Below are 21,610 nucleotides of genomic sequence, written 5' to 3' on the forward strand. Positions count from 1 at the left end.
AAACATAATAATTATTCACAAGCATTTTGGCATTAGTCTTAACCTGTTTGGCTCTTAAAACCTCTTTTGTTATTGTTAACTGAGTACTCAGGAGTTTGTTTTCTTTCTTGTAAATTTGTGTCACATTTGGTCCACTTTTTGGTCTGGACCCTTTCTTAACTGTCATGTTAATGGCCCCAGGCCACTTTGGAGAAGAACGTCATCCTACAAAGGAAACAATATGGAGGCGTTAATTATATTGAATAACAGTATTACACTATTAGGTTTCAGCCTGGTCACTCCTCCTTTTTCAAAAGTATAAAACTGTAACCTAGTGTGACAATTGCAATTATAATTAATTTCGTTATAGTGACAGTTGTTAGTAACATACCGTAAATTGCCGGTTATAAGCCCTGGGCTTATACAACTTCGTAAGGGGTTTTGGGTGGGCTTATATCCAGGAGGGCTTAGCCAAAGAAGAGTAAATCGAAATACTTTTTTAAGTTAAAAACGCATAATGAAGCAACATTTAGCCCTGTTCAGTACTGTCATCTGGCAGAGGGGGGCTTATATGCAGCGGGGGGGGGGGGGGGGCTTATAGATAGATGGGCCTATAACCGGGGGGGGGGCTTACAACTAGAATTTTACGGATAGTCTTGCTCACCAAAAGGTTATTAAACACACTGTTCATCGCTTCTTCATAGTGGTCTTTTTCAGTGATGTATCTGCTCCCTGCTACACCCTGTTTACGTTCTTGCCTTGTAAGGGTCTGTAGCACCACATCAGATATTAACTTTCCTGTGTTTGTCTGAATCGTTTTCTTATATCGTTCTGGTTTTCCAAGGGATAAAATTTCTTCATTGGGCTGTGAGAAAAAAAAAAAAGAAAGAAAAAATAACTTATAAGCATACAGTCGACCCTCTTCTTACAGACACTTCTATGGACACCTCCTTATTACGACAGTTCACTTGGTCCGAAAGAGACCAATATTCATATAAACTCTACCTCTGTAATACGAACACCTCCCTAATACGAACACTCTTCCCTGTCCTATTGGTGTCAGTATTAAAGAGGTTTGACTGTACTAATTTTTATTGCTTTTTTTCTTTTACCTGCATTTTACTTTGTACTGTTTTTTTCAAAAATCCATACTGTTTTGGCAATAGTGATATGTTAGCTGTTGAAACCTCATTTAGTGCTACACATGAGGAAATAAAAAAATTAATGCCATCATACTCTGTTGACATTCTCGACCCATCAGGCATGAAAAAAATGTTGAGCCTCGCCCAGATTGGTCTCCTTTGGGGTTTTAAATAAATTCAAATTTTTCCACTGAGAATCTCAACCCATTTTATAGGGGAGTCCCCCCCCCCCCCCTCCTCCCAACCACATGAAATAAAAGGTTGGAGACAAAAAAACAATCAATGAACAATACATTCCAAAAAATAAAGTGCTTACAAGTAATGGAAAACAGTCCTCTTGCGAGTAGTGGGCATCCCAAAGACGAACAGCCACACAGGACGTGCCCTATGAACACAAAATGAATCATGTTTATTAGATTGAAGTAGATATGAGTTATGTACCTTCTGCCATCTTATTAAGGCAAATTGCCATGGAGGAGATCTGGCACGAGTTATTACAATTCTCAATCTTTTTTTGAGTCTGTACTTTTTTTGGTTTCTTTTCCTGACTGGCCCTGTCTACTTAAGTCGGTTTTACCACGTGGTATAAGCGACAGAGATGTTGTGTATTAATTTTACCAGTAATGTGTGGATTCCCTGATTAATTGCTTCTCTCAAGCTAGTGTCCACTGAATGGTTGGATAAAAAGTCCAAGAAGGTCTGAAAAAAAGAAGCAAAAGAGGCATAATTAAGATGAAACTCTTCAAGTGAAATTAAACGAAAGAATGTTTGCTGTGAATGATAATTATAGTTTATAGAGCTCGCAGGCTTACATTATGTAGCATCGTACCCAATTTTGTGCAAAGAGCAACAGCTACTAAGCTGTTTGTATGTATTGCATGCCTATAATGCAAGTTAAAATTGACTTCTACCTTATTCTTTCTAATTTTGCGAGTGTACTAACTTTTCGGGTTTTCAAAATAATCGCGAAATTAATTATGTGTGAAATTTAAACACACGGAAAATTAATACCATATTTTATATCAAAATAATAATTTTAGGAGCTGCAACTAACTATCCTTGAAAATATCGTTCCATCTTGTTTTATATATATTAATTTGGACTACCACCCCCCTCTGATTACTGTTTCCTTCAGCTTGTAAATCAGTCAAGATATCTTAAAGCACAGTCACAGAAGTTTCCATTTGCAGACTCCTTGTAGTAACATTGAGTTAGACCTTAATTTGTGTATTTCCAGTTGTTTCTTTAGTTAGTTTTTGACGACTGATCGAGATAAAAAAATCACGAAATTAAATACAATTTTGCTCTTATTTTGCTTGCAATGGCAAAAATTTCACAAATTAAGTACGCGCGAAAATAAGTAAGAATAAGGTTATCAGTAACTTACTGTAGTCGGAGATCCTTCAAAGAGTGGTAAGTAATGAACCCCAGCATTCACATACTCCCTGGTGATTAAAAAAGTTGTCAAATGCAGTGGTTTGCAAAAATGTAATGTATAAAAAACAGTTATATTCAAAAACATTACAAGGATTACTAGTCTTGATGTTGCTAACACTGAGATACTGGATCTAAGAATTACAGGACTTTTATGGGATCTTTGGGGAAGATTTACTTGAGGAGGCATATTTTGCCATGCCACCTCTGCGACCATACTACTTTATACTTCTATACTTCAATTGGAAAAATCAAAAACTGAGTACTTTATTAATATTAATAATTTTAACCCTCGGACGTACAAGCTAATTCATACCCCCACTATCATACAAGGAGGTGTGTGTGTGTGTGTGTGTGTGTGTGGGGGGGGGGGATGGAACCCCTCCCCAGAGTTTTCGATGTATTAAGGCGCTTTAAAATTATTTTGCAACGTCAAATCACGGGCACATGGTTGACATATCAAAACTTTCAGCATTGCAGAGTAAATCCTCTTTTTAAAACTTAGAAAAAAGGCCTTATGGGGGGGGGGGGTTGGCTTCCAACCCCCGTTTGTATGTCCAAGAGTTAAATTATCACATGTAATCACACATCAAGTCCTTCAAATTAAAACAAGCAACATCAAATTTTGATTGAAGTATAGTTGCTCAGAAATATTAAAACTGTAACCAATAATTGTTAATTTATTGCTACTAGTTCTTACTTTGAGAACAGTTGAAGAACAGTCCATGCAAATGGCACTAGAGTCAAACTTTTGCCTTTGGGTCCCACAACAGAGCCTGGCCCTGCTCCAACAACACGAGGGGTGTATGAGGCTTCAAGTGAGCACAGTTTGATTACCAGAACTGTGTTGTCATCTCTGTAAGGGTGAAACACCTGTACAATGCAATAAAAATCAAAAACAGCAGGTAAATTTCAAGTCCCTTCTAAGCCTAGCTAAATAAATAATTATTATAATTATAGTGACATGGCCCGTAGCGTGCTTCGGCCTGTACATGGGCAGGGCCACTAGGCTCAGCGCAGACTTTACCTTACATGGCCCATTCATCAGCCACTTACATGAAACTCTGGTTTTTGTAGCATGAAGTGACTATAGGAGTATTTCTACTCCCACCTGGGTGGGTTAACCACAGGGTAGCCCGTCCTTTCATTTGCCAGTACCTATTAACAACTAGCCGGGGTCCTGGGGAGGGGAGGGGGAGACTCCTTTATGAAAGGGGCAGGGATGCTCGTCGAAAATTTTAAAAAAAGCTCCTAAAAGACACCAATCTGGGTGTGGCTCAAGCTTTCCTTGACCCCTAAAAGATACCATAAAACTAAGAAGAGAATTTTTATTTGTAAATTTCTTTGTGTGCAGCCCTAAACCGGACCATTATGGCTAAAGTTCACAAGAACCATGTAAACTACACAGTCGGGGGAAAAGTGCCCGTTTGCCCAGAACACCCTGAGCGAGACCATAAAACTCCAAATTTACACCCCTAAGTGAGACAAGGAGCATCCCCACCCACTTCATACTCCACCCCCTCTTCCCAGCGATGGAGTCACATGAGAATAAATTATAAGAGTGTCTTGCCCATAAACACAACGTTGTGCAACAACATTGTGCAGTCAACGTTGTGCAGCCATTCAGATAAGATTATTTATTTTTACCCTCAGGTGCATCCACAATAAGTTAGTAGACTTTTTCAGTTAATGCAGACTGATATAAATTCAATAAATATTATGTGGTGCGGTTTCCATGGCATGATATTTTTTGCTCAAGGTGCAGTTATACTTACTATGGGTGGGTCTATCCACTTGGGAGACTTCTGGTAGCTGTTGAAGTCACGCTGTTTCGTTATTGCCTTCTCTTCCCTACCAAATCCCTCTTCTGTTGCTTGTTTACCTTGCACATCATGCCCAGGAGATACATGTACAAGGGCATTAACAAAGTTGGTGTTAGGGAGGTTGAATGCTTGTTCAATCGTCAATGACAAACCCTATAAAGAGAAGAAAGGAATTTTAATAGACTTAGTTCAAAGCCATCATGGTAAAAATAACAATAAAATAGTTTAACAGTTCAATGTACATGTACCTGTACTAGCAATTTGACTGTTTCAATTTTAATGGCTTTTTACATGTAATTGTCAAAACGTTTCCAGACAATAATAAAGCCTACATGTATGATTGTATGACTTCAATTTATGTAATAAACATACTTGTTTTTGGTCATACTGCACACCTCCAGCAAGGTCCATTGGCTTGGCTGGCTGTCTCATTAGTAAATGCTTACTTGTCCTTCGTTGATAATACTGAGTGACAGCTAGATTATTTGTTAAGTCAAAGCCTAAAGAAAGAGTAGATAAAAGCTGCAACTATAACACTACTATTTTTATTCATTTTTAAGTAAGTTGAGTGTCTGAACACTTATATTGTATAAATTAAATAGAAAAGCTTCCTAATTTTTCTGAGAGATTTTGCTCGTCACAGCCAAGAAAGTATTACTAAACACCATTTTGATTTGGAAAAACCTAATTTACATTTACTTTCTACACACTAATTTACTTATGCGATTTATAAAACCAGTTTCATCTCAGACCTCGTCAACAAGGTCTTAGATGTAAATAAGGTTTGTTCCAAATCAAGACGATGCTTCCTTATTTGATGAAAATATTTCAGTAAAATAATTTAAGATGAAAAGGTATTTAACAATTACTGATCTGAGTGTCACAGCAATCTAAAGGTGGTTCATTCAGTCATTTGAACACAACAACAACTAACAGACATTTCGGTAGGTAAAATTCCACCATATTAATTAAGAGCCAAAAAGATACATGTGGAACCCTTGTGTACAAAAATATTGTGTATATCTCGGATAAGGACGATAAACCGTAGGCCCCGTCTCCTGCATCTTCAGTGTTATGGTCAGCAGGGGACGTAAAAGAACCCACACGCTTATCGTAAAGAGTAGGGCATGGAGTTCCCGGTGTTGTGGTCTGGTCTATCGCCGTTGTATTGTGCTTACTGTGAAATGCTCGGAGATATTAGCTGTTTAAGCTACTCTTCAAATCCGAGGGTAAAAAAAGTGATGATGATGATGATGATGATGGTGGTGGCCATTACGTGGCATATTAAGGAGAGAGAGGTTTTGCATGACAACCAAAAGAACAGGGACATGCCAATTAAGAAAGAGCATGTTAGCTGAGTTAGTGTGTAATTTCATATTTTACCTTCAGTGTCTTGATCTGTTTCCCCTTCTTTGACGTCACGCACAGCTTCTCTTACTGTTGGAGGGTATGCTTGATGGTGCTGGAACCTTCTGAATATGCGCCACTCTGAATCATTTGGCTTGCACTGATCACTTACATAGAATCCACTAGAGTAGCCAGGGGATTCTATGAACTCCTGAAAAAAAGTTAAATATTATGATAATCATTGTTCTTGACTTACATTGTACAAGTATCCTATTCCTATTCTTATTCCTAAAAACTTAATGGCAGCTAGAGGTTGGAGTAATATAGAACTACATGAGGTGTGAGCTGCATGGAGAAACACATGCAAGCATACCTGCCAACCCCCAGAGTAAAAAAATTTGGAGACATCTAAAAATCTTTGCATTGTAAGGATATCATTTAAGACAATGTATGAAAACTCTTCAAAAAATCAGACCGGGAGATTTGATGAAAAACTTGGAGTCTCCCGGGAAAATCTGGAGAGTTGGCAGGTATGTGCAAGGCAAAAAGGGAAGCGCACTCTAGATCTACAAAGTTATCGCCTGCAACCCAAATTAACTTAAATTTGTCAAAAACAAAATTTGTACCATGCACCTTGCAATGCATCAGATAAAAGAGGAAGTAGTATCACACTGGATATCATTTTCATGAGAGCAAAATTAAAGAAAACCCAAACTATACAATAATTAATGGGGCAATGCAGTTCACTTAAATTTGAACTGTTAGAAACACTCATACAGTATAGACTAAATCTTAACTTAACATAAACACTGTGGGCAAAGAAATCCAAACCAACCTCAGAGTGCGGCAAAAGCCTGACGAGAACTGAAGTGACTGGAATCTTAGTTATACTGGCAAAAGCTTCCTCTGTTAGTCTGGCTACAGTGGATGGAAGAATATGCTTCAGGGGCAGCTGATGTCCTCCTGCATTTAAAAGCCACTTAAACAACAAAATACATTTATTTAGCATCCTGCAAAAAAGTCACTTTATCTACATGTACATTGTGAATGTGTAGGGTAAAAAACAGTTCACCCATACATGTAATTGTCAAAAAATAATAAAAGTGACTGTACATGTTAGTTCATGTACAACACTTCATGACTTTGTACAATTCCTTTTTAATTAAAGGCCTAGACTCCAGGTTCCTGCTTCTACAGTTTCTAAAGTGTGGTACGTACATGCCACCTCCCAAGTTTACAATGTATAGTTACTGTCAGTAATTAAGTTGCCATGATAACAACCGAAGAAGACCGAAGATTCTCGGTCGAAACGTCTTGAGTACATTATGAGCGTTGTTTACGCTCAAATAAGTCAGCGTCAGAATTTATAAAGAGTATTAATGTCAACTCCTGACTGTAATTTTGGTATTTTTCGTTTAAGTTGCAAGCTATATGGCTATAAATTTGTGTTAAGAGATAACACCAATCCAGGGGAAAAAAACCCTTCAACCCCTCTGGCTAGTTGAGTCACTCTGAAGAAGCCATAATAACATTTGGCAATGTGGACAGGTCACTTTTGCCTTGTGTTAAGAGTGTAGCACCTTGATTACTTGTCTTTACCTCAAGCAAGTGACTGGGTGAAATGCGGGCCCTTTTTATGTGTGTTGACTAGCAAAGTTATCAGTCCACTGGCTACTAGGCTAATTAAGCTAATGAAACCAGCCACAGATCCTGAACCAGGACCTTTAGACAGACAGTTTTCTTTCAGTCGCTGCCACTTGCTCAGTAATCACATACTAGTTGTTCTTCATAATAGCAAAAAGATTAATTCAACCTAGTCATGCAATGCGAGCACACATGCATGTACACATTACCTCCTCATTCTCATTTTCAGTGAAGATCCTGATAACGCTGTTCCCAATAACAACTAGTTCTCCACTATTAACATCAAGAGTATAGATTCTAAGTAGCAGCATGGCTTCTCCTGTGATACCACCAGCAGGGGCATTCACAGTGTACCTATACTGGAATTTGGGCGACCGTGCTGACGAATCAAGCAGTGGAAATGCTTCAATGTCTGGAGTTTCCAAATTCTTAGGCTTCTTCCAAAAAGGGTCCAAGATGCGACCAGTAACCTGAGATGTAATAATGAAGATTAAAACAAAACAGATAGTGACAGCAAAAACATCACTAAGACGCTAGGCCCTTTCAGTGAAGGACCTCCTGGATGTACAGGTGTAGCCAATTTCAGTAGGTTTACTCCAATTGAAATAAAAGATAATTCATGCCAGCAGAGTTATGCAAACAAATTGGTACTGCCGGATTGCAGACCCATTTTCACTTACCGGTAATATTGATTTTTGCTTCTGTCAAAAGACTTATCAGCAGCAAAGAATTTGTGTTAGAAACCAAGATCTTCTCTTTGTATAAGTTTCTTAGAAATGTGTTTAATATTTCAAACAAGTTGGTAAGTCAGAACATTTATTTAACCCTCTACTGTAATAATTATCTAATGTATCAGTCGAGAGCATTATGATTTCTGCACGGGCTTGTTTACTTTGTGCTTTTAATAATGACTAGCAATACCAATTTATTTAATCACCTTAATGATGGTAGCATTGTCTGGGATAAACCTGACTTCATCAATGTACACATCAAACAAGTCCCGATTAGTAGTCACTTCTGTCGGAGGTGATGTCACTCTACTCTCTACCCACAATTCCATAGGCTCAGTTTGGAGTGGTGTACGTGGAGTAGAGCGTCTACTGACAGGCCTGGACACTGATGAATGACGGGATTCCAACACTGAAGGCTCTGGGCTGGGTACAATTCCTTCATGCTCTGATAATGAAGGAAGCTGTGTAGGCCTAGAAACAAATATTGTTAAACATTTAATAGCAATGTTAAACTTTCATGTAATTTGCTTGGATCAATATTACTGCGGCTTTCAGTGATAAATATGTGAGCTCTGAAGTTCAAAATCCAACTAGCGATTACATGTTTTACTGCCGTCAATCATAAAAATTATTATGCCCACAGCTAATAAACCATAAAAAACAGATAAACAAACAAAATGAATAGAAATCTACCAATCACAACTGACAGATGTGACCTTTTGACCTGGTTGAAGCAACTTGTTTTCCAAGAGGTTCATGATTCAGATAGCAGAAAAAAGCATAAACCATTGGGTGAGGATTGATTTTCAGAGTTTGCATATCACTGAAAACAGCAATTATAAAATTATATTTCTTGTGCCATTAGTCAGCTTGACTACCCTGCCCTTCTCCACCTTCCCCCCACTCTTCCCTCCCAATTGTTTTTGCTAATTGTAAATCTGAAAGACAAGCAAAGAGTCATGTACAGTATCCCACTCAATCTTGAGAATATCATATCTTATTTAATCCCATTTGGTGTACGGCCTCATCAGCTTATTTTGCAGGATAATTTACAATAATAATTATTAAATACCACATTACCTGCTTGAATACTGAATGGTTAAGTTGTAAGGAGAAACCGTTGTTAAAAATTGCTCTTTAAGCAATTCTAACAATCGTCAAGGGCAAAGTACTAAAAATACACTTACGGTCTTAGTGATCCAACATCTCTTAATGCTCCACCATTTGCCAGATATGACAGCCCTTGTTGAACATCCACAGTGAACAGCTCAGATGGCTTATCTAACAAAACTGTTCTGATGCCAGCATACCCTTCAGCTTCTAAGATGCGGCCTCTCAGAAGCTGCAGTATCACAAGACATGTATTCTCCATCATGCTTGGCTGCCAGCCACACATGAAACATTGATCCCACACCAGCATTACTGCATGAACCCCTAGAATGCCAACAAATCCCTGAGCAACAATAAAAAAAGAATTGAAAGTATTATTAATAATTAAAATTATTAAATTATTGAATAAAGCACAAACTACCGACCGAGTGTGTATGTTGTGGTTCAATTTTGACCCTTGGAACAATTTGGTATTTTCCCTTGTTTTATATTCATTATCATATAATATTACCATACACTAGAACAAAGAAATAATTAATACCAGGCTGAACCTTGAATTTCAGCTTTTGGCAGGCCAAATCTTTTTGAGGAAAGGGGCCTTTCCTGTTGTTTTATTTTTTTGTAAACCTAAACTACAGCCATGAACATTGTATCACAGCTTTGGAGTGGAGGCCAGAAGGGAGAAGAAGACCAGGTTGACCAAAAACAACATGGAGGACTCAGGAGGATGGTTGAAGATGAAAGGCGAACAGCTGGGTTAAAATCATTGGCAAATGTCAGAGCCCTTGCAGCATATCATAGTGGGTGTCAAAGTCTATCGGCCTTACGCCATAAAGATATACATTTGTAGAAAGATAGAGAGAAACTCTAGCCATGCTTATACAGTGTAATCATACACTACACACACACACTGTACCTCCCCTATCCACTTTCTAATAAACATTGCTGGATGAAAGAGTAGCTCCTTGGCATCTGAGGGCAACGATTCAAAAGAACTTCCCATTGCTTGTCTTTCTGCCAGCATAGCCTTTTCTTTTTCAGTGTGAATAAAGTTTACCAGAAATTCCCTTGGGTCAGAAGTAATGTTTTTTTTCGTTTCACTAATAAGGTAGTTACACAGTTCCTCATCTTCATGTTGTAGTCTTTGTATGACATGATCAGCCATGCTGAAGATTTGCAGCCTTGTTGGAAAACAGTTTTTGAGCAAAAGATGAAGGAAAACTGCAAGCTTGTGGGCCATACTAAATCCACCTGGCAAATTAAAAAGCAGTAAAATCATTTATAAAATACTATTAAGAAATATTTCCACTGATATTAGCTGAAAATGGCCATTTTGAAATAGTTATAATCCTCTGGATTCTTGTAAAGTATTCTATTCAATACGAAAATTATCATAATCATAATCATTGTACATATAATTTTATAATAAAACTGATTATAATTTAAGTAGTCATACAATTATGAATTTTTCCAAACAACCTGAATTGCTAAATGTGACCCTATTTGGGAAAACCGGGCTTAACGAAAACAGCGTTGTAACGTATTATCAATGCATTTACAATGCTTTAATAATGCATTTACAACGCGTTGATAATGCATTTACAACGCATTGAAAATGATTCTCAACGCATTCACAATGTTATTCACTCCGTTGTGAAAACGTTTAGTAACGAATAAAAGATGTTTCTTGACGCGTTGGCTGCTTTTTCCAACGTTAAAATGGGAATGTTCCGCAAAAGGTTGAAATACTGGAAAATATTTCGCTCTGTTTCAATAAAGACGTCAAAATTCGGCATCAGAGAGAATTTGATTTTATTTAACTAAGAGAATATAAAACGTTTTTTTTAAGAACCGCAAGCATAAAGAGCCAAGACCACGAAAATAATAATTATGTTTCGCTCTCGAACTGATACTGCGCCGTGCGTGACTTGTTGGATGAAATGAACCGTCCCAACAATCCCAGCATTAATTAATATTACTCGGCAAAAGCATTTAAGAGATTTTTATGAGACATAAAGTCTTCTGTTTAAAGTTTTCTGCGTTTGTAAACTGGATGAAACTGAACGGTTTACAAATCTTTTCAGAAAAAACTGAAAAATAATTTATACAAAGCAGACACGGCAGACAATGTAGCGCCGCATGACTGTTTACCCGTCGCTAAAAAAATTAAATTTTGCGCCTTTTATTTTTATTCTGTTTTATTGCAACGGCCAGCAAAGCGAAGCTTTTATTGATAACTTAACAGCAGACGGGTTTAATCGGCACCAGTAATAGAGAGTTGTGGTCGCGGAATAAAATATATTAATCTTCAGAACTTGTTGCGTGCGTGCGATTATGGAAGAGATCGAATGTCATTTGAAACTCAGACATGCAGCATGATTTCATTCGACCCCACTTCGAAGTTTATTATGCATAGCGTTTTGCAAAATTACAGGAATAGTCCGTGTATTTGATGAGTTTCTTCTCCAAATTCAAAGCGAAATTAATGATGCAAGTGGCTCAGAAAAATCTGAAAAATAATTTTATCCTCTCTTGTTTATACGAAGCAGTAACAGCAGACAATGTAGCGCCGCATGACTGTTTACCCGTCGCTAAAAAATTAAAGTTTGCGCCTTTTATTTTTATGCTGTTTTATTGCAACGGTCAGCGAAGCGAAGCTTTTACTGATAACTTAACAGCAGACAGGTTTAATCGGCACCAGTAATAGAGAGTTGTGGTCGCGGAATGAAATATATTTATCTTTAGAACTTGTTGCGTGCATGCGAATAAGATCTGCGAATATGGAAGAGATCGAATAGCCTGCGAGCAGGCTCACCTTGGGGCACGCACGAGAGCTACAAGAGCGCGGCGAAGCCGCGACACGTGAGCGGCGAAGCCGCGACAGCGAGTGGCGTCATTAACAATTATCCTGCGAAATCGCGCGGAATATCGCCTGATACTTAGCCGACGAGGCCGTAGGCCGAGTTGGCTAAAATCAGACGATATTCCGCAAGATTGAGCAGGATAATTGTTTTATTATTCAACAAATTGTCAACGAAACACATTTTGCAGAAAAAAAAACTGTAATTATGCAGCGCTTTACAAGATTTCGGAATTATCTTCGCAACCTACGTATAACGCAGGATATCTGTTATGTACGGATGACAGATATCGTTAACATTTTGACCATATATGGGCAGCGCGCGCATGTGTTGAATAATAACAAGGTATATTCGCGCGTGCCCCAACGTGAGCCTGCTCGCAGGCTAGAGATCGAATGTCATTTGAAACTCAGACATGCAGCATGATTTCATTCAACGCCGCTTCCAAGTTTATTATGCATTTATAGCGTTTCGCAAAATTACAGGAATAGTCCATGTATTTGATGAGTTTCTTCTCCAAATTAAATTCAAAGCGAAATTAATGATGCAAGTGGCTTTATAATACGCTGTAAAGAATTTCGAAAACTGGCACAACAGTCCCCCGGGAATAGTCCCGTGAATGATTCTAAATGCTCGGTGATTTAATTTCGTTTTCGAATGTTTCAAAACACGTTAATAATATTTTGAAAATATATTAAATTGATTTTGCAACGCATTTCGTTTTCGCTGAGAAACATTTCAAAACGATTTTCTTCAACGCATATTCAATGCATTGAAAGTGTTCTTCAACGCGTTTTCAATGCATTGAAAATGTTCTTCAACGCATTTTCAACGCGTTGAAAATGCATTTGCAATGCATCGAAAATGCATTTCCAACGGAAAAACGGCACAACGCTATTTTCGTTAAGCCTGCTTTTCCCAAATAGGGTCACAAATATAACTTGCCAGTCACAAGGTGCAGAACCTGATCATGTGTGAGTGTAAGTGTTCTTAGTCTACTTTCTGTATTGGGTAAAAGGAAAAGCCTGCTGTCGAGCCAAGTGGCTGATCAGGCCATAGCTTATCCCGGTTAATTCTGTAGCATACAGTGGTTAGGATTATTTCTACTCCCAGGCCCTGGATGGGATGCTTAGCCTAGTCTTTTGCAGGGTTACCCCGGGCTGCAGTTATTTTGCCGGTACCCATTTATACACCTGCGTGGAGAGAGGCACTATGAAAGTAAATTCTCTTGCCTAAGAACACAACTGAGTGCCCCAGCCAGTGCTCAAACCTGGACCGCTCGATCCAGAGTCTGGCGCACTAACCATTAGGCCACCGCACCTCCTGCACTTTACAGAAACTGCAAACCAGTTTTTACCTACCAGATGCCATGTGTTCATTCTGAAAAGTGAAAATCAGTGGATAGACCAGTAAGGCATACTGTGGTTCATAAGTCCTGTTGTAAACATACAACACATTCAATGCCTCTACTGCTTGCTTTATCTGCATCTCTGATACAAGTTCACTGTGAAGACCTGGTCTGTATTTATATGCTTGTGTAACAGCATGCTTTATAACCCCACCTATTGGGGAGTGGACTGCATTTGACACACCAAGCTCTTTTAAGCCCCATGAGAGGGAGGTTTTAAACTGTGAGAAGATTTCTTCGAATTCAGTTTCTAAGTCTCTAGAAGAGAGTATACCATCTACATCTTTCCTCTGCAGTCTCATAGACCAGATTAGGTGTCTCAGTGAGTTAGGCAGCTGTCGTCCTTGGAGCTGTTCACAAATGCGGCCTAGCTGGGAAGGGTGGTTTTTCAGAAGAGCAGCCACTGCTTTCCCGAGAGTATCACTTTGATGGCTGCTTCCCAGGAGACCTGGCTGTCTCCTATCAAATGAATGCTGCATGGGTGGAAAAAAATTATAAATGTTACAAACTTATTATAAGTTAAATTAAAATTTGTAAACATGTCTTGTATTGTTGTCTTAATATATGACTGTACATGTATTACTTTAATAAGACCTGCCTGAGTACAAGATACCTACTCTAGGATGATCCTGCCTATTAAACAGTCAAAACATTTCAAGAGAAATATAAGAATCAATTGAAGGTATTACAGGTTATCTAGTGAACTGGACACCATAAGTTACTAAATTCTTCAGGGCTCGAGACTAACTTTTTAACTCACTGGTTTATTTGCTAGTGACATGTCAGATATTTCACTAGCCAAAAGTAATTTTTCACTAGTCAGATAAATTATATCGATTTCTATCAAAAATTGTTGACTTTTACATGTTCTTCACTAGCCCAAGTGGCTAGTAGGAATGCTAAACCTGGTAGCAAAAACCTCAACTTTAGTAGTCTTTGGCGAATTGGCTACCGTTAGTCTCGAGCCCTGTTCTTGCACATCAATAAAAAATTATAATGTATACTGACTTGTAGTGCTAACCTTCTCTTGGTATTGTGCATCTTTTCTTTCCATCGCTGCCAGTTCCCTTTCCATCCCTCTGTACACTGCTTGCTGTGTAAACCCCACAAACTCCAACATGTCACGAGACGCAGTATCTTCTTCACCTCTCCAATGCAACCCAAGGCTGCCTATTATTTCTTGAAGCATGTTTTTGAGCCAAGCCTGTGCTTCTACTTTGTGAGACTCTGATAAGATAGGTGTGCTTGGAATGCCCTGTTGATTTCGCAGTTAACTCTTTTAAGGAGGCTCAATGTAGTTTTTTAACCATTAGGTGATTGTTTTGAAAATGAAAATTAACTAGGAAGCCAATCTTTGATTTTTGCCAGACTACACCTGTCCATAATGATCACATATGACCAAAGTATGATTTTTTACTGGTTTCTTAGTTACAGCGGTTACCATAATAACTATTGTAGTTTTCTTTTGTTTTTAAACAAGCGAATGGCTATGATTATGAAATATTATTTATTAATAATCTACCCGGTAATTTGAATATAACTGCCCTCAAATACCTCGAGACAATATCGAAGCACCTATTTCTTATTTAAAGGGATATTTCTAAGATGCTCTTACAGAGTTTTTTTAGAAGTGATTAGCAATGACACTGGTAAGCACTTTGTTAGGTTATACCTAGGAGGTATAAATAATTTTGCTGTTTCTCCATTAAATACTTACAACAGTTTAAAGAGAGGCACAATTTTCTAATTTCTTGACAATTCACCTGGTTATTGTGCAGCATGTGCACATCAGGAAGATATGTTTCCACAAACTGCTTTCCCAGAAGATCCAACAGGGGCTGAATCCTGTCACTTTGGGAACTCTTGCAAAATGTTTTCACTTTTGTGGCCAATCTGTTTTTTATAGCATCTCTAATCTGATAACAAATAGGTATAATTTATTAATAATTATATTACAATTAATTTTTATTAACGTGTCCTTTAGAGCAATATGTCATGAGAGCTATAGGTTACCTGAGAATGGTAAACAGTTTTATCATATGAAGTAAACTGAAACTATTTGAAACCAATGTGTAATGGACTCACTGTACATGTTATCATAATGGTATAATAATGCATGTTCTAAGTTTTTAGGTCTTGTTAAGGTCTCAGATGGCCTTATGCCTTAGCTTTCGAGACACATGGTTATTAGTACATAAAACTGCAGATCAAGCTGTCTAGGGGCCAGCTGTACAAAGAGTAGATAATGCTATCCATGGATAAATCACTCTCTGACGAACAAGTGTCAACAAAATAAACTACGTTACCCACTGGATAATGATTTATCTGGTGGATAGCATTATCCATCCTTTAACCAACCGAGGCCAGGTTTGTGTCGTGACCTGCCGTTGGGTAATTGTTTTGATTCTTGAATTGGGCAAGACAAATAAAAATGTACTACATGTATGTTAAAGTATAGAGACAAACTCATGTACATGTAGCTTGAGCAAATAGATGATCAACATTTGGAAATCAATCACCAATGGGTTGGAGCTATACTAAATAAAATTAATTTTAATTTTTATCAAATAAATACCTTGATCCATGGAGAGCCTGGTAGAAGTGTTTCTTGTAGACAAGAATCCATCCACACCAGCTTGTAAGGATTGTCAACTCCACTACTCATTATTGATTATTTAGAATACTATTCAGCAACTTAAAAAATCTTCTGACAAAGTTAACATCAAATTATTAATAAATTAATATGGTCACTTCTAGGTACTGTCACAAAGAAGTAACTTTAGAATATGTTTTATTCAGCTCTGAACACAAATTTTAAATTCAATTTTAACTCCCACTGGCTGTATTTACAGCAACAAATGATGACAACAAAGAGCTTAGCACTGTGTTTACAATTTTATCCAATATTTATTTTTACATAATAACACGACTTGTATGTACAAATTTACAACAATGTTTCATTTTTACCATTAACTTAAACAGAAGTAAACAGTATACTCCAATTTAAAGAAATTTACATCAAGTGGAAGAAAATATACTTTAAGGTTGCTGTTACATGTACTAGAAGTTTTGTTTGTTTTAGTAAAACATCAAATTTTCATATGTACATGTACATTTATTTATTTTATTTATTTTTGTATTGAGCTGAAAATGAGCACTTCTTTTTACAGCTATAATAATAACCACTTAATTTGTCACATGTACTTTGTTAAAAAAAATTGAATTCAGAATATAAACTTTAACAAGTAAATTTTAGCTAACTTGATGAAACTAAAAAACTGTCAACATTATTATACACGTAAGCTTACATACATGTATCGTTAAATAAAGATAGTATACTTTGAATTGCTAGTTAAAGCTTTAAACTTTAATTACATACTTAATGCATTGCCAAACAAAAAGTATTTTCTTTTTTTTTAAGTATTAAATAACTAAGATTTCATCTAGTTAGAAACAATATATTACTTTTGTTTCCCTTTTATGTCAAGGAAAAAGCAAATATAACTATATAAGTGCAAAGTCAGGTTCACTTAGTCCAAAACAGTATTTGAATGTCTTATCTTTGTATGAATTCTCATGCCATACACTCTGCAAAACAAAAAAGTCAATAAACACAGTTAATACTGTCAAAAAAAAAAAAAACAGAATTATTATGTGGTATATGCTTTAAATTGGTCATCAGCTGTAACAATTATTATTAGCTTGGTACATCTGCATTCACTAAGTCCCAGTTCTCCTATGCAAGTTACATATAAAATGGGCAAAAAATAAATAACAAAATCATTTAGCAAAAACAGTCACCAGAGTGAATGTTTCTTACTCCTCTCTCCTACATTTATCTACTGCTTGTGTTTTTCAAGCCCTTGAAATCCCTTTACTATCCATAAGACACATGGTGGAAGTGTGGAACATTCAGAACTCCACTCAGGTGTATAAATGGGTACCGGTGAATTTACTGCTAGGGGTAACCTTGTGATGGAATGGCATCCCATCCAGGAGATAGTAGCAATACTTCTAGTCCCTTCGTGCTACGGACACCCGGATAAGCTTCAGCCTGATGGGCCACTAGGCTTGAATCTTGACTTAACCTTGTTACTTGAAACTTGTAGAATTAAAAAGACAGTCAGATTCACTTACTTTAGAAGAAGTACGGCATTTGACCAAGCACAGCTCAAACTGATCACTAACAGACTTTGATATCACATTAGGCACTGACGATCCAAGTTTCAAAATCTGTTCCAGTACGTTCTTCTGTAAAAGTCATCAAAACACAAATTTGTAATAAATTCTATGCCTTTTACATTCCTGTGACATAGAAAGATGTTCATGATAAAACTCAAGGAAATTGAAAAAAGTAAAGAACCAACAAATCAGCAAAACTTACATTATCAGGATTTAAACAACAGGAAACACAGTGTTCATAAATACTGCAGCAGTTATTGTTTTGACAGTCTGAGCACTGGTAACGTGTTGTACTTTCTCCACTACTATGACAGCATCCACTGGCAGACAGGTCTCCACGACTGCAAACAAATCCTGGAAATGAAACAAAAAAAATGTAAAGTGCTGGCCAAATGAAGTCAGTCTAAAAGACACGAAGCACTACTTGACTAGTCAGAACATCTTTCATTTCTCTTGATCGCGGGAGTTAGCCATAAAGCAATATTTAGCTCACAAAAATTCCTCATTCTCGGTACTCTGCTTGCACTAGTATACATGTAGAATGGTGGATAACAAATCTCTGTATGTACTTTCAAGAGAAGAGAGGAGAAGAGTAGAGAAGAAGAGTGGAGAAGAGTATTTCGTTCCGTTTTCTTTTGGTCCCTCCTGCTATACACCACACGACACTACTCTAATACTCTTCTCTCCACTAGCTAATGCTTTTAAGCTTTGTAGAACTAGTAGAGGAAGGAGAAACTCTACCGAAACCATAGGTCCAATTTTGGGACACATTTGGTACTTTCCTGCTACCAGGCCAAGCTTTGGTAAAAGAAACAGTCTCGAGCATTTCATTTCTGAACTGCTTTTGGGTTAAAAATCAAGGTTACCAGTGCAGTTTTTATTTATTTTAAGTTTTCAATCTGGTCAGCATCATCTATTTGGCTCTTATGTGCAACCTTGTTGTTGTGGACAAGTTCTGGAAAGGTCTAAACTGCCTTCCTTTAAAAATTCTCACCTCTTTCATCAACAATCAACAAAGCACCCTGAATGGAATTTCTACAAGCTCTGAACTCTGTCAAGTTTTCAATGTCAATCCACTGAAACTCGGTGGTGGGAGCTTCTATGACGTAAGACTCTTCGTAAGACTGTAAAAAAGAGATGCAAATTAAAACAAGGTCATCTACAAACATAATAGGATTATATTATACAGGTATGGTATCAAAAAGGGGGATTAAGTAAGAAAGGGCTATGTTTTGTATATTAAAAAATGCCAGCAAATTAAACAATATTACTGGTCAAATAAGCAAAGTTAACTAACTGACTCACTTCGGCATCAAAAAACTCTTGATAACATAAAAATCTGAAGATGATCACACTTGTTTGTTACACATACAATAACAATCATGATTGTCAAATGATCACTTGATATTTGGATTGATTGCTGCATTGATTGATTGATTGACTGATTGATTGATTGATTGATTGATTGATTGATTGATTGATTGATTGATTGATTGATAACCTTTGTGATTAACTATCATTACAAAGGCAGTGACAGTTATGATTAAACTGAATCTGTAGACTTGACAGCCAGTTTTAGTGAAGTTAATTGAACAGTTGGACTGAGCAAGAAAACTTTAAGGCAACAAGTTCTAGTGTTTACTCTAAATGTTGTAGAAGGGGAAAGAAACTCAAAGTACACCAAAATTATTAGTATTAACATGAGCTTACCATAAAAGCTTTTTTAAGCCCCCCAGAAGCTTATTTTTTAGACCTTTTGAAAAGGTGGCTTATTTAAGACAGGGGAGGGCTTATTTCAAATCATAAATAAGTTTGGGTACCTTCAGTTTCTAATCTCACATTTTCACACAAAACTACAGCAGCCTTCACACAACAACTAAAGTTAACAAACTCATGTTGGCAAACTCAAGTTGGTGTGTGTGAACGGCACATCCACGGTTGGCAAACATGTTGGCAAACTGTTGGCGACAAATAGAACTTGTCTCTATTCTTGATAACAGTTTCCCGACATGTTTGCCAACTGTTGCTGTGAACATTGTTCACACACACCACTGAACTAGAGTTTGCTAACTTTTGTTTCTTGTGTGAAGGCCCCTTAACGATAAAAAGTAAGTTTGGTGCATCAATAAGTAAAAGAGCCTAAAATTCCATTGTTTTCTTGTTCAAATGATTGTCATAATGTACCATCTAGGAAGGTGGGAGGGCTTTTAAAAAGAGAGGAGGAGTTTGCTTAAATAATTAAACTTTCACAGGGCGGTTTTAAAGAGAATGGGGTGTAAAAGAGTTTTCATTAATGTACATACCTGGTAAGTTTTGATTAGCCTGAAGCTCGGGCCAAATGAGGATGAGAGTTGATGAGAGTTCAAACTCTCACTCTCGTTTAATTGGCATGGGACTCTCATGCACTCTCACCGACTCTCATGCGCACTCATAGACTTTGAACATGCTCAACCTTTTCATGAGAGTAGATGAGAGTTTGACGGACTCTCATTCTCGTTTGGCCCGAGTTGATGATAGTCGATGAGAGTTGACGAAAACTCTCATGACAGTCAACCCTCATCAACTCTCATCAACTTTCACCTCTCAACTCTCGTTTGACTCGGGCTTTACAGCTGTACATAAGCTTACATGTAAAGCCCAGGCCAAACGAGGATGAGAGTTGATGAGAGTTCAAACCCTCACTCTCGTTTGACATGGAACTCTCATGCACTCTCATGCGCTCTCATTGACATTGAACATGCTCAAAATTTTCATGAGAGTTGATGAGAGTTTTCTCTCGTTTGGCCCGAGTTGATGATAGCCGATGAGAGTTGAGGAAAACTCTCATGAGAGTCAACCCTCATCAGCTCTCATCCTCGTCTGGCCCGGGCTTGAGAATATGAACAAGACAGTCTGTAAAATATATTGTTGAAAACCAAACACTTAAGGAATTCAATTTAGTCTGGAATATATCGTCGACAGATAATTACTTTATTGGTATACGGTTGTTTAGATAAATCCACTTAAAAGCACGTTATTCCGCAATAAACATCAGCTAAGCTTCTGGCAGTTTAGGGTGAAACTCTTTCTAGAAGATTCTTCCAAATAACGTAGCTCACATCTTCCGAAATAATTTCCCCCTAAATGCCGCGGACAGCATCACAAAAAGTTTAAATTAAGAAAGCTTACCTTCCTAAGGGAAAGTGCAACGATAAGAATGATTCCTATGGCTATGAAAAAAGCCACGAGCCAACGACGAACAAACACAACACTCATTGAAATCCAACCAACATGGCTACCTCGCTGTACTGCATGTAATACACAATGAATAGTCTTCGATGACGTAATGTAAATTTGCTTCGGTGGAGGAAAGGGCGGGAAAAGAAGGCCAACAAGACGGGCAGTGGTCTATGAGTATGTCATATCATAATAATTGGATATTTTTCTTTCAAGTTAAAATATTTGTCTGTAATTGTTATATACCGTAAAATTCCGGTTATAAGCCCCCCCCCCCCCCCCGGTTATAGGCCCATCAACCTCGACTGGAAACAAAAAAATACATCCGATTATAAGCCCCTCCGAATATACGTCCCCTCTGGGCCGGATGACAGTACCGAACAGGGCTAATGTTGCGTTATTATGCATTTTTGACTTAAAAACGGTTTTTTGATCAACACTTTCATAGATCATTTCGAAACGGTTTTTATTCCACTTATAAGACCTCCCGGATACAAGCCCCTCCGCTTAGTAAGCCCACACAAAACCCCTTACGAAGTTGTATAAACCCAGGGCTTATAACCGGAATTCTACGGTAGTTCACCACTAGTCATTTTTTCAAGTTTATCATCAACGATATAGCCGCTTCCAAATACAGTGAAATGAAATGAAATTGTTGTTAATTGTATCGTATTTAACTCAGCTAGAACGATTGACACTTCAAAAAAGTTATACGTACCTAATTTCCTGAAAT

The 21,610-nt window shown here is 37.5% G+C and overlaps 2 protein-coding genes across 2 annotated transcripts; both read right to left on the minus strand.

Moving 5' to 3' along the window:
* Positions 1-113: 113 nt before the first annotated feature.
* LOC144646951 (uncharacterized) lies at positions 114-16,358 on the minus strand. Its single transcript, XM_078506675.1, has 18 exons — positions 16,055-16,358; positions 15,243-15,395; positions 14,501-14,734; positions 13,433-13,952; positions 10,127-10,461; positions 9,288-9,553; positions 8,307-8,571; positions 7,579-7,839; positions 6,561-6,704; positions 5,762-5,936; positions 4,751-4,878; positions 4,331-4,531; positions 3,256-3,428; positions 2,509-2,566; positions 1,740-1,820; positions 1,438-1,506; positions 644-844; positions 114-204 (listed from the first exon to the last, which is right to left on the minus strand). Exons 1-18 carry the CDS (start codon positions 16,142-16,144, stop codon positions 163-165), a joined length of 3,396 nt encoding a protein of 1,131 aa, XP_078362801.1. The 5' UTR covers positions 16,145-16,358; the 3' UTR covers positions 114-162.
* Positions 16,359-16,859: 501 nt separating this feature from the next.
* LOC144646966 (SREBP regulating gene protein-like) lies at positions 16,860-20,940 on the minus strand. The gene is made up of 5 exons (XM_078506688.1): positions 20,830-20,940; positions 18,656-18,785; positions 17,864-18,015; positions 17,617-17,730; positions 16,860-17,067 (listed from the first exon to the last, which is right to left on the minus strand). Exons 1-5 carry the CDS (start codon positions 20,914-20,916, stop codon positions 16,984-16,986), a joined length of 567 nt encoding a protein of 188 aa, XP_078362814.1. The 5' UTR covers positions 20,917-20,940; the 3' UTR covers positions 16,860-16,983.
* Positions 20,941-21,610: the final 670 nt, after the last annotated feature.

The sequence above is a fragment of the Oculina patagonica genome, chromosome 3 (assembly GCF_052425735.1).
Source record: "Oculina patagonica isolate OP01 chromosome 3, crgOcupat, whole genome shotgun sequence".
NCBI classification, from domain to species: Eukaryota; Metazoa; Cnidaria; class Anthozoa; order Scleractinia; family Oculinidae; genus Oculina; species Oculina patagonica.

Coding starts and splice junctions, on each gene's coding strand:
- LOC144646951 (XM_078506675.1), bottom strand. CDS start 16,144: ATGAGTAGTGGAGTTGACAATCCTTACAAGCTGGTGTGGATGGATTCT. Junction 13,953..14,500: donor ATGCACAATACCAAGAGAAG/GTTAGCACTACA, acceptor CCACCCATGCAG/CATTCATTTGATAGGAGACA. Junction 205..643: donor GTGTGTTTAATAACCTTTTG/GTGAGCAAGACT, acceptor TTTCCTTTGTAG/GATGACGTTCTTCTCCAAAG.
- LOC144646966 (XM_078506688.1), bottom strand. CDS start 20,916: ATGAGTGTTGTGTTTGTTCGTCGTTGGCTCGTGGCTTTTTTCATAGCC. Junction 18,786..20,829: donor TTGCACTTTCCCTTAGGAAG/GTAAGCTTTCTT, acceptor TCTTTTTTACAG/TCTTACGAAGAGTCTTACGT. Junction 17,731..17,863: donor GTTGTTTAAATCCTGATAAT/GTAAGTTTTGCT, acceptor TGACTTTTACAG/AAGAACGTACTGGAACAGAT.